This window comes from Chionomys nivalis, chromosome 9, assembly GCF_950005125.1.
Source record: "Chionomys nivalis chromosome 9, mChiNiv1.1, whole genome shotgun sequence".
Classification (NCBI taxonomy): Eukaryota; Metazoa; Chordata; class Mammalia; order Rodentia; family Cricetidae; genus Chionomys; species Chionomys nivalis.
Window position 1 is genome coordinate 68,457,021 of NC_080094.1, and position 12,658 is coordinate 68,469,678.

The 12,658-nt window shown below is 38.0% G+C and overlaps 1 protein-coding gene across 1 annotated transcript in view; it reads left to right on the forward strand.

The window, feature by feature from the left end:
- Positions 1 to 72: 72 nt before the first annotated feature.
- The window catches only part of Elp4 (elongator acetyltransferase complex subunit 4), a 214,517-nt gene continuing 201,931 nt past the window's right edge, over positions 73 to 12,658 (forward strand). Inside the window, exons 1-2 of the mRNA XM_057780320.1 lie at positions 73 to 284; positions 7,893 to 7,928. Of these exons, the coding sequence (XP_057636303.1) occupies positions 74 to 284; positions 7,893 to 7,928 (247 nt within the window). The 5' untranslated portion in view covers position 73. The remainder of the gene's footprint in view (positions 285 to 7,892; positions 7,929 to 12,658) is intronic.

The following is a 12,658-nucleotide window of genomic DNA, read 5'->3' on the forward strand; positions in this document are numbered from 1 at the left end:
TCCGGGGCTGTCTCTGACGGGCCAGTCGCTCGAGTTCCCAGAGTTCCTATTGGCTCTTCGCGGGAGCTTCAAGATGGCGGCGACAGCTACCTGCGGCGCGGGCGTCCCAAGCCTGGCATCCACAGCCGGCCGGAGCGGCACCTCCAGCTTCCAGAGGAAGAGCAAGGCCTCTGGGGCCGACGGAGGTGGCCCTCGGCTGTTGTCCATTGCGGGCACGCGACCGTCGGTGCGGAATGGACAGCTGCTGGTGTCAACCGGGCTCCCAGCCCTGGACCAGCTCCTAGGTCGGTTCAGATTGAAGATGAGGGCACATCCCAGGGAAGACTTGGGGAGGGACCCCCGGGGCAGCCCCTCATCCCACGCCGTGCCCAGCCCTGCCCAGCCCTGCTCACCCCTTTCCCCTTCACAAACGTGGTCAGGGTAGCCTGCTATGATAGAGACGGGGCGGAAGACTTGCATGGAGATGTCTAGAGATCTGTGCACTAAGCCCGCATTGGGACCCACAACCCTTAACTCCGCTCTACCCAGCAATTCATTTCCAGATGACCAGGACTCCCTACGTGCTTTTACCCTAAAGTGATTCCTAATGAAAAAGAAACATGGAAAGGAATTGACTTCTAGAATCCTCTGCTGGTCTCTATGACACTCTCCCTCCTATCCAGGTAGCTTAAAGCTGGGACTAACCTACAAAACTTTTTAGCGTTGTAAGAGAAGGGTTTCTTTAGAAAATGCTGAAAGCTTTCCCCTCTTTTTTCCCCCCACTGTGGGCCACTTATCTCCTTAAATCATAAGCGGTGTTGGATCTAGAAGAGTGGATGTCAAAGATGAGTGTTGACTCTAAGGAGTGACAGTCCTTGATATTCAGATAGTTCTGCCCCCGAGTATCTTCAATATGTTCATAAGTTATGTCTGAAAGCTGCTTCTTCAACACAGATGTGTGCTTACATTTTGTAAGCTATTTTTCATAGTATTTGCTATGTGTCTGTTACATATGGTACATTTGCATAATATATTACAATTGCCACTGTTTCTTCATGTACTTAATGTAGGATTTTCTCTGGGTTATATTCCAGGCTTTTAAAGGAAGTTTATCAAATAACAAGACAAGCTTCAGAAACAGTATGGTTTCTTGATTCTATTATTTCTTGTTCTAAATGGATTCTGATTGTTTTCTACATAAATTTAAAGTAGTTTCACATAATTGTTTTAAACCCATTGAGTTGTGTGAGGCTAAAAACAGAATTCAAAATGCATAGTTGGTGAATATTTTACTTTTTCCCCTTATGGCCTTAGTTGTTATCCTAGGTTTGAATCAAATCTTAGAGGATTGGCCCATTTGAGTGAACTCTTATCCAGACAGAAATTAATCTGTAAGCTTTAATGACAGTAGATCTTTCCTCTCAGTCTAACCAGTCAATCATTTCTACTCCTTAAATGTTCGTATTTTTAATTGACTGGGATAGGTCGTTTATTCAGTTGGTAGTAATCAAACCCTATGAACAAAAAGGCTGCATTTTCAGTACTGGGCCTTCATTTTCTCATTAAAATAGCAAAATGTGCCTAGACCTGAGCTTGGCACTCCGTAAGTTTTTATACGGTCTTGATTGAAAAGAAGAAGGGAAAAAAGACTAAAGTAATGGTAAGTATGAAAGATCGAGTTTGGCTTTTGAGCTCCAAAAACTGATTCAGAGATTTAATGGTATGAATATTCACAAAACTCCCGACCAAGTGTGCTGAACTTCAGATTCCCGTTCGGGCATCTCTGTACTTAGAGCACTGCTATTGCTAATTTTGAGAATGATTTTCAGGGAGTTCTGACAATTTACTGAACTTAAGATTAATTATTTAACTACAGTTTCTTCACACCTGCCAAAAAGAACCGAGGGCACCTTTCATCTGTGTCTCTACAGAGACATATACTTGATCGATAATGTTTGAAATTTTCAGAAATGCTTGGGCAGTGGAAGATTCTCATATTTGAGTATAACATGCTGAAAATTAGTGTTGACTAAGCTCAAAATAGTATCAGTTGTTGAAATGTATGTATTGCATGATTGAAGTTAATTTGCAAAGTACATAGAAATTCAGAATGCTGTAATAATATTACCGCGTTTGGATTAATAAATATGCCCAGTTGTATTTCAGTTTTTAACTTCTTAATGACATTTTTGTAATTTGATTTCCTTTCTTGTATATTTTCTGGAGCAAAAATTTTAATTTGTTTTTCATTAAAACATTTGGGAGAGAAACATCTGTTCCTAATGTATATTCAAATAAGAATAAGGACTTTGGGTTAAATTGTTACTTTCAAAAGTTATTTGATTCACATAGTGGAAAGGCTTATATGACCCCATGGTGATAAAATATAATGGTAGAGGGATATTATAAATGAAAATATACTATGACATTGTGAGCACATAACAAGCTAGTATTGTATTATACCCACTCTGTGGTACAGTGGAAACTTTACTACTACCACCTGATATCAATGTAATTTTAAACATCATTGCAAATATATTTGAAACCCATCACATAGAATGATTGAATGTTAGCTATTTGGTAATTCATTGCTTCTATTACTCCGATCAAAATGTCTTTCAAATCTGAACATACATTCCCCCTTGTCTTCATTTGCAAAAAAAAACTTGATCTAATCATTTATTTTTGTTCTGTCGATATAATTTTATTATTGGATTCTCATATAGGTTCCTCAAGTTGGCAATATTTAAATTTTGGAAGTTTTTGTTTAGGCTTTCTAATCTTGGATTTTCTTTAAGATTTATTTTATTTTTATTTATGTGTATATATGTGGACTTAGGCATGTTAGTATAGTCGTCCCCAGAGGCCAGAAGAGGTCTTTCGATCCCCTGAAGCTGGAGTTACTGGTTGTTGAAAGTGGCCTGGTGTGGGTTCTGGGAATCAAACTTGGATCCTCTACAAGAGCAACAAGTCTGAGCTGTGTATCTATCCCATTAACCTAGGTATTTAACTTTGTCTTTTCCAGGGCATTTATATTGCTATTTGAGGTCACTATAGGTAAATAACATACATTTCAGAAGAGGAAAGTAATTTAGCTAAATAGATAATCTAGGAATTTCTAAGAAAAATTGTTGTCAGTCTTGAGAGGTTCTTGAAGGAAGGGTGACTTCCCAGATTTGTGTGAAGGAACCTCTGCCCTGTTAGAGTTAATTCAGTTTGACAGTCAAGGGACAGTAGGCGGGGTTTGTGGTAAATAATAGTCCAGCAGAAGTTTTATGGAGAAGCTTGTTGTGGTGGTCATCATTTTCAAAGCTGATTTTAAAGCGTAAGTGCCGTTGGCATGCTTGCTACATTGTCATCAGTATTGTGGGATAATATACATTAAGCTTGGGCTTTATGGTTAATAATTTTTACTATAGTTTAGGTAGCTAGCTATACAACTAAAGAAAATATATCTCTTTTCTATTATTACGTAAAGCCGTTTCATATGATTTAATCTCCGGAGACATTATCCCTGTTCATAACTTTGGTTTCCATATTTGCCAACTGTGTCTGAATCATAGGCCAGGATATTTGATAACTAAGACATAAACACATTAACAAAATCACCACAATTTGACAGGCTGTATTAATTTGAGGATACTGCACTAAGCTAAGGAAAAAGTGAGCTTTCTTTTTACATTTCTTTTTTTCAGTGTCTTTCTACACATTAATATATTACCTAATTTCTGTAGTTTATCCTTTTACGTTCACCAACTTTGAAAAATAAGGTATTACTTCCAAGCATTAATTTGACCTCATTTACCCAAAGTTTGTAACTTACAAATTTGGGGGGGGGGGATACAAGACTGAAATTTTCCCATTAAAATAGTACTGATATTGGTTGATGGTTGTCTAACTACTCCCCCATGAATTAAAAAACTATGCCAGACAGCTTTTAACACTTAAAATTCTTGGCCGGACGGTGGTGGCACACGCCTTTAATCCCAGCACAGGGGAGGCAGAGGCAGGTGGATCTCTGGGAGTTCAAGGCCAGCCTGGTCTACAACAGCTAGTTTCAGGACAGGAACCAAAGCTACAGAGAAACCCTGTCTCGAAAAACCAAAAAAAAAAAAAAAAAAAACTTAAAATTCTTATCTTTTATCTTTGTTTTTTTTGTTTGTTTGCTTGCTTGTTTTTTATTTTATTTTTGTCAGGGACCAGCCTCGACAAAAATACCTCTTGCCAGGGTAGAAAGCATGGGTATTTAGAAAATATTAGTAAAGAGTATGAAGACGGGAATGAAAATAATAAAATGGAGAAACATAGAATAGTATCAGGAGTAAATTCCAGTGAGCACTGAAATTAGCCTGCATTTCATTTCCAACTGCTTAAAATACTCCTGATCCCCCAAAATAGGAGTAAGACTGAAAACATGATACAAGGAAGTGAATATACCAATTGAAGGTTGTGGGCTACAGCCAAAGTTAAACTTCTGTTGCTAGAACAAAACAAGTTGACACCCACACCCTAGACCAAAACATTCTGTAGGCAAACCACTCCCTGAGTGGAATCCAAAGTTATTTCCTTGAGGGAATTGGAACTTAGGTGGGTCCTTAGACTTTTGTTTGAACAGATTTACTTCCCTGAAGTACCAGGTTGACCAGAACCTTGAGAGAGTCTGACCTAAATTTAGGTGGGACCTTTGTTTGATGGGGAAACACAATAACCTTGAAGGAATAGAGATAAGTTCCAATTCTCTGCCCTTTGGTCGGCGTGGAAATAGGCTCACATTTTTCAGGCCTCCACAATGTATTTGTTAGTTTTTTGAGACAGGTTCGCTACATAGCCCTTGCTGTCCTGGAACTCACTGTGTAGACCACTCTTGCCTTTGCCTCCCAAGTGCTGGGACTAAAAGCATGGGACATCTTTTTCAAATATTAAATTTATTCCTGTTTTAACACAAAATATTGCCTCCCAGCTTGAATTATGAATATTCTCTATTAAACATTAAACAACAGAAGTCCACCAGTAGATTTTCTAAGTTAAGATAGCCTTTCCATTTCCTTTTTCTACTTGGTTTTGTCACCAATCTAAAATTAAAGTATACACTAGAGCTCATTAGGGGAAAAAAACTTGGCTTAAATCATAAGTCATTTAATTTATCCCTGTTTGATAGTGTATTAAGAACTCACTGTATAAAATTTCCAACTGTTAGGATTTTTATAAGCATAAGATTCATATTTTTAAGTGACATATTCCTAAATTGGCAGAAAATAATTTTGTTCAATCATTTTTCCCAAAACCACCTCCCTCCCTCATGGGATTTGCAAGACGCTCTGCGTAGCTAGTCCCCCTTTGTCCATTATTGCTACTGTCATCATCACTGACCAAGTAATAATACACATTAAGTGATGGGTTCTTAACTGAAGATTATTGCAAATATGGCAAAGGCATCTCTTACTGACCGTGCTGGATTTTACATATTTCATTTTGATTGACCAACATCTCCTTATCCCTCCAAAAAGGAAAACTTCTTGGACATGGTAGTTTATGCTTGAAGTGCTGAGAAGGCTGAGGCAAGAATGTTCAGGGAGTTTCAGCCCAGCCAAGGCTAAAAAGTGAGATCCTATCTCAAACTTTAAAACCCTTTGCTTATTCCATTGGAAGTTAGATACAGAAATTATGTAGATTAGGGACATAGACCAAGAGAATCATCAACTTTTATAGTAACAACTCTGACTGGAACACTAGAGTGTGATTTTATCTTCTTCTTTTGTTTTGTTTTCTGTTTTTCAAAATAGGGTTTCTCTGTATAGCCCTGGTTGTCCTGGAACTCTCTGTTTGTAGACCAGGCTGTAACTCACAGGGATCTACCTGCCTCTGCCTCCTGAGTGCTAGGATTAAACGCGTGCGCCACAACCGCCTGGCGATTTTATCATCTTAAACATAAAGAGAATGACCATTAAAGTGTTAGATGTTTGTTTTTTCCTCATAAAAGAAGGAAGGATGTAAAGTTAAAAATAAATGTAGAAATTAGCTGTGGCCTTTACATAGGACAACTTAAACATTTTGTCTAATAATCTAAAAGCAGACAATACTTGGATTTTTTATGAATGCTGTCATAAAGTATATTTCACTCTGTTAATCTTGAAACTGTCCTCATTAGTGTGGTTTCTATTTAAATGTTACAGAGTGGGAAGTTGTCTTGATGTATAATTAAATTATGTGTTCAGTTTTCTGATGAATTCAGCTAAAATGCTGTAACTCTCAGTGTGTCAGAGGTAGAAATGAGAGGGTCAGGAATTGAAGCCCCATTCACAGCTACAGGAAATGAAGCCAGCCGAGGCTACTCTAACCTCCCAACATGAACGCGCACATGCACACACACACAGGAGAGAGAGATGCACCCACATGCATATGAACATATGTAAAGGTACTAACTTTAAAAGTGTCACCAGTGATTTTGAAACGTTTTACAAATTGTCTTCAAATTATTTCAGATATCACCATAAATTAGTATATACTACAGTTTTTCAATTTATTCTGGGACCATGTTAATAGATTTCAGACTCTTTAACACAACAAGTATGCTTTTTGTTGTTGTTGTTTATGGTTTTTTTCGAGACAGGGTTTCTCTGTAGCTTTGGAGCCTGTCCTGGAACTCACTCATGTAGACCAAGTTGGCCTCGAACTCACTGAGATCCGCCTGCCTCTGCCTCCTGAGTGCTGGGATTAAAGGCATGTGCTACCACTGCCTGGCAAGTGTGCTTTTTGTGCAAGGGGAAAGAAATAGTATTAAGTGAACTTTTTATATTAAATTTTATATTAAATCCACATATTTACCACTATAAAATATTTTGAGAAAGAGGTTTGTATTAATGCTCAAAATGTTTTATGGTTTTGTGCTTAGACTAACAAACCTTACAAGAATACTGTCTTCTGTTGTTCAACAACCTTGAATATTTTTAGAATACACTTGTAGTCTTTCTTTAGTATGTATTTCTTACTTTTAAAGTACATTTGAGACATTAATTCCAAGTACTAGGACTAATACTTTTACAGATGAACAGCAAAGTATCATATGAGCTGTCTTTCCTCTGTAGCATAGTTTTGATATCCAAAAGTTATTTTTAGTGACTATTTGAATTATATATTCAAGATGTTAGCTTCATTTAGATATTTAAAAGAACTCATTCTAATATTAGTGAAAATGGCCGGGTGCTGGTGACTCACGACTTTAATTCCAGAACTTGGGAGGCAGAGGCAGGAGGATCTTTATGAGTTTGCTGCCAGCCTGGCCCACAAGAGCTAGTTTCAGGATAGCTAGGGGTGTTACAAAGTGAAACCCTGTCTCAAAAAACCAAATGTGTGTGTGTGTGTGTGTGTGTGAAAATATATTTTTTATTATTTCCTGTAATTTGAATTAACAAAAATAAATTTTATATTTGAGAATTTCTAGACTTTGGATATAATTTTTCTAAAAATAATTAGAATTGTTAATTCCTATGAGACTTGCCCAATTTGGAATAAAGTAGAATTTTTAGTAGTCACAGTACACATTTGTGTCTTGGCTATTGAGTTAATTTATTAACCAGTGCTAAATATAACAATGAAGTGCTTTACCACAATTGTATTGAGTGTCTCCTAGTTCTGAGAAAGGGGACACTATAACATACCGGAAAAGTGAATGTCATATGTACTATGTAATTGCAGGTAACATGTAACTATATCATAGTAACACATTAAGCGAAGTATTGCAAAGATAGTCCAAATATTCTTCACAAGGGCAGTGTCCATTATTATTGACGTATTATTATTGTTAATATTATTTGATACTGTTGATGTATCTGTTCTTGGTGAAGTCTAAATTTTGTGCTAAAGAAGAACCTATAAAGTTAGTGACTAATGTTGTTCTTGTGTGTCATTTCCAGGTGGAGGCTTAGCTGTCGGAACAGTTCTTCTGATTGGTTAGTATAAAATAAATGCTGTGAAACTTCTGCCAGTTCTGTTTTGTACGTGATGGTGTTAGGAGTTTCTCATCTGAAACTGGGTATTTAAATGATGAGTTCTCCGCAGATGTAAGGTCAGTTAGAACTTGTCTAAATACATTTTTTTTTCTGTTCACGTTATTTATTTTTTTCTTTCTTTTTTTTAAGAAGACAAACTTTTTTCATTATATATACCATCCAAGTTCCAACTCCCTCCCCTCATCCCTTTCCCTCAACATACCCTCCCTCCTCACCCCATATACTCCTCAGAGAGGGTAAGGCACATTGCTTTGAGGAAGGTCCAAGTCCATCCCTGCTATATCTATGCTGAGCAAGGTATCCATCCAAAGAGAAAGGTTCCCAAAAAGCCAGTACATGCAGTAGGGATTAATCCTGATGCCACTGCCCGTGGCCCCTCTGTCTGCCCCAGCAGTTCAACTGTCAACCACATTGAGAGGAACTAGTTTGGTCCTATGCTTGTTCCTTCCCGGCCTGGCTTGAGTTGGTGAGCTTCCATTAGTTCAGGTAGACTGTTTCAGTGGCTGTACCCGTCATGGTCATGACCTCTTTGCTCATATTCTTATTCCTCCCACTCTTCAACTGGACTTTGGGAGCTCAGTCCAGTGTTCCCATGTCAGTCTCTGCCTCTGTTTCTATCAGTTGCTGGATGAAGGTTCTATGGTGATATTTAAGCTATTCATTTAAGATATTCATCAGTTCGAATACAGGACAAGTCAAATTTGGGCCCCCTCTCCTCTATTGCTTAGGGTCTTAGCTGGGGTCATCCTGGTGGATTCCTAGAATTTCTCTAGAGCCAGGTTTCTTGCTAACCCTATAATGGCTCCCTCAATCAAGATATCTCTTTCCTTGCTCTCATCTCTGTCCTTTCTCCTTCTCCAGTATCCCATTCCCTCAAGTTCTCCTCACTCCTCCCCTTCTCCCCTCCTCTTCCCCTTCCACCCTCCTTTCTCTTCCCGCCCCCCATGCTCCCAATTTTGTCAGGAGATCTTATCTATTTCGCCTTTCCAGGTAGATCTATATATGTTTTTCTTAGGGTTCACCTTGTTACTTAGCTTCTCTAGGATCATGAACTATAGGCTCAATATCCTAGTATCTACTTATGAGTGAGTGAGTACATAGTATGTACTAAGTACACTTTTTAATTCAAAATTGAGATGGGCAGACATCTTTGAAAACGTGTCGCCTAACAATTACAAATAGTTGCTCCTCACTGTGCACCATTTTAAATTTAATTTATTTGAAATTTCCTTTGCATTTTTTTTGCAAAAGAAGAAACCAACAACTCAGTATTAAAAGTGGATCGTAGTGATTAATTTGAGAAATGGAAGAATTGATGTGTGTGTTATATATGAGTTAATAGATGTGTAAAACATTTCACAGAATTTATTATTGCCTTTTTGAGTGAAAGGGAGCAAAGTCGGTTGTATTTTTGTTCATTGTAAGGTGATTAGAGTTCTTATTAAATAGACAATATATGGCCTGTTTGAGCATAGCTCATAGGAGCTTCAAATTTCCGTGTACTTCATCTATCACGTAATGAAAACGCCCTGTTAATGTCTAACCTGTTTACTTGCAACATAGCTGCTGTTTGTAGTTTAGTCTTGAATCAGTCGGCCTACGTTTTTATATGACCCCATTAAAATACCTGAAAATATCTATTTTAGCACCTCAGATTTTCCCTAAGCTAATTGGCAGTCATTTGGTGAGCTGGCTGTGAGAGTTCTGAATGACTATTGTTCTCCCATTGCCTCTTGATAACCTCCCAGAGTGGCATTTCTCTTTCATTGCCTGAAACTGATAAAAGGCTTCACATTTAGTAAGACCTATCATCAGCAAGCTGAATTATAAACTGTAATGATCTAGACATTTATTTGTACCAGGCACCAATACAAATAGGTTTATATTAATAGATATCTTTTAACATAGCAAAGGACTGTGGGAAATGTTTTAGAAAGATTTTCTCACTGGGCGGTGGTGGCACACACCTTTAATCTCAGCACTCTAGAGGCTGAGGCAAGAGAATCTCTGTGAGTTCGAGACCACCCTGGTCTACAAGAGCTAGTTCCAGGACAGGCTCCAAAGGGAAACCCTGTCTCGAAAAACCAAAAAAAAAAAGCAAGAAAGCAAGCAAGAAAGCAAGCAAGCAAGCAAGCAAGCAAGCAAGCAAGCAAGCAAGAAAGAAAGAAAGAAAGAAAGAAAGAAAGAAAGAAAGAAAGAAAGATTTTCTCCAAGTCTGATTATAATTCAAAGTGATGGTTCTTTAATTTTGGTAAACATATAACATTTATCTAGTAAAGCCAAGTCCCTGGAAAACTCGAAGTTTTCTAGAACATCTCATTACCTAGCTCTGCTTAATCACTGAAGAATACTGATAATAGTTGGAGAGTTGTCATCATTTGATTCTTGTTGGGGGTCATGCATTATGTAAATAAAGTGCTTTATGTAAGTTTTTTACTTAATATGATCACCTTATGAACTATTAAATATTTATTATCTCTATAATTCATGAAACTAGATTTGAGGGTTGAAATAACTTTCAGTTTCACATAGTGAAAATCTCTTGATTAGAATTTTGCTGTGAATCTAGGTACATGAAATTGTTTTTTTGACTGAGAAGTTTTTACCTTTTAATTTTTTTTATTATTTTTGAGAATTTTATACATAAATATTTTGCATTTATCTCAGAATCATTTCTCCCTCTATCACCACCAATTCTTATGTCTACTTTCTCAAATTTATAACCTTTTCTTTATTATTATTGTTATATATCTATATATATGCATATATATGTATGCATATATACATATATCTAAACCTACTGAGTCTGTTTAGTGTTGCTCCTGTGTGTGTATGTATGCGTGTGTTTATAGTTGATCGTTTGGGAATGGGTAGCCTATCAAGGGGCTTATCCCTAGAGAAGACTGAATCTCTATCTCTCAGCAGCTATTACTTGCCTGTAGCCCTTCATCTAGGGGTGGGGACTTGTAAAATTTTCCTCATCCACATTAACATGTCAACTGGCATTGTTATTGTGACAGTCTTATTTAGGAAACCATGTTGTTGAAACTTCATTTGTGCTGCTTCTCTGTCATACAAAGAAGACACTATATTTCAAGGGTGCAGCAGATCCTGGTCCTCTAGCTCTTGCAGTCTTTCCACCCTATCTTCCACAATGTTCTCTGAGTCTTAGGTATGAGGGTTGTGTTGTAAATGTTTTAGTTGGGGTTGGATGCCCCATGGTCAGCTGTTCTCAACATTTGACCAATTGTGAATTTGTGTAGTAGTCTCTTTGGCTCCAAAAAGAAGCCTCTTTGTTGAGGGATAGAAGATATGCTTATCTCTAGGTATAAAAATAAGTACTTAGGGACAAGAGGAATGGCTTGGTGTTTAAGAGCACTGATGTTTCTTTTAGAGTACCCAGGTTCGATTCTCAGTTCACATGCCGACCTAGGCAACTGTCCTGTATAACTTTCTCAGATGCCTTGTTTAACAGACATAGGAGTTATATTCTTTTTTTAGAGTGATGAAACACCTATATATGTGGGTTTTCTGAAATGAAGTTTCAAAATTCTAAAGGTGAAGGATCTTACTGAGTGTACAGTGAAGACACAAGTTACAGCATGGTAAAAAACCTTATTTTACATCATCAGTATTTCTCTATTATAATAGAATATTTCTAGTTAAAATACTAAAATCTTGCCAGGCATAGTAGTATAAATCTTGAATCCCAGCACTCTGGAAGCAGAAGCATGTTTGGGGCCACCCTGGTCTACATAGCAAATTCCAGACTAGCTAGAGCTACATAGTAAGACCCTGTATCAACACCACAAAAATATTTCTGCGTGCAGTGTGCTTGCTTTTGTAGTTATATACACATGTACATATAAGTGCAAATGTGCATTGCGTAGGCACGCACCTGGGAGTACAGAGGCCTATCTCAGGTGTCTGCCTTGATCATCTTCCATTTAATTTTTTAGTGTGTGGTGATGTGAATAGGAATGGCGCCTGTAGATTCATGTGTTTATATGCTTGGTCCATAGACAGTGGTGCTTTTAGGAGGTGTGGGCTTATTGGAGGAGGTGTGTAAGTGTGGGGGCTGGCTTTGAAATATCATATGTTCAAGCTACACCCAGTATGGCAGTCTCCTTCTGCTGTCTGCAAATCAAGATGCATAACACTTACCTGCTTCTCCATTCCCATGCCTGCTTGCATGCTACCATGTGTCCTGCCATGATGATAATGGACTAAATCTCCGAAACTATAGGCCTGGTCCAGTGAAATGCTTTCCTTTATAAGAGTTTCATGGTCATGGTGTCTCTTCCTAACATTAGAAACCTAAACTAATGTATTTTTGATTCATGTGTATGGGTATTTTGCCTGCGTGTATGTCTGTGGTATACCATGTGCATGCAGTGCCTGAGGAGTCCAGAAAATGGTGTCAGATCCCCTGGACATGGAATTCCATGATTTTAACCTCTGAGCCTTCTCTCCAGCTATTCTCTACATTATATTTTGAAACAGGATTACCTCACTGAACTTAAAGCTTAAGACTGCCAAGGGACCTGACTATCTATCTATCTCTATCCCACACCCACACCCCCAGGACTTGGGTTACAGATGCATAGCTCTACACCTGGCTTTTATGTGGGTGCTGAGGATCCCAACTCAGGTCTTTCTGTGTACGTGGC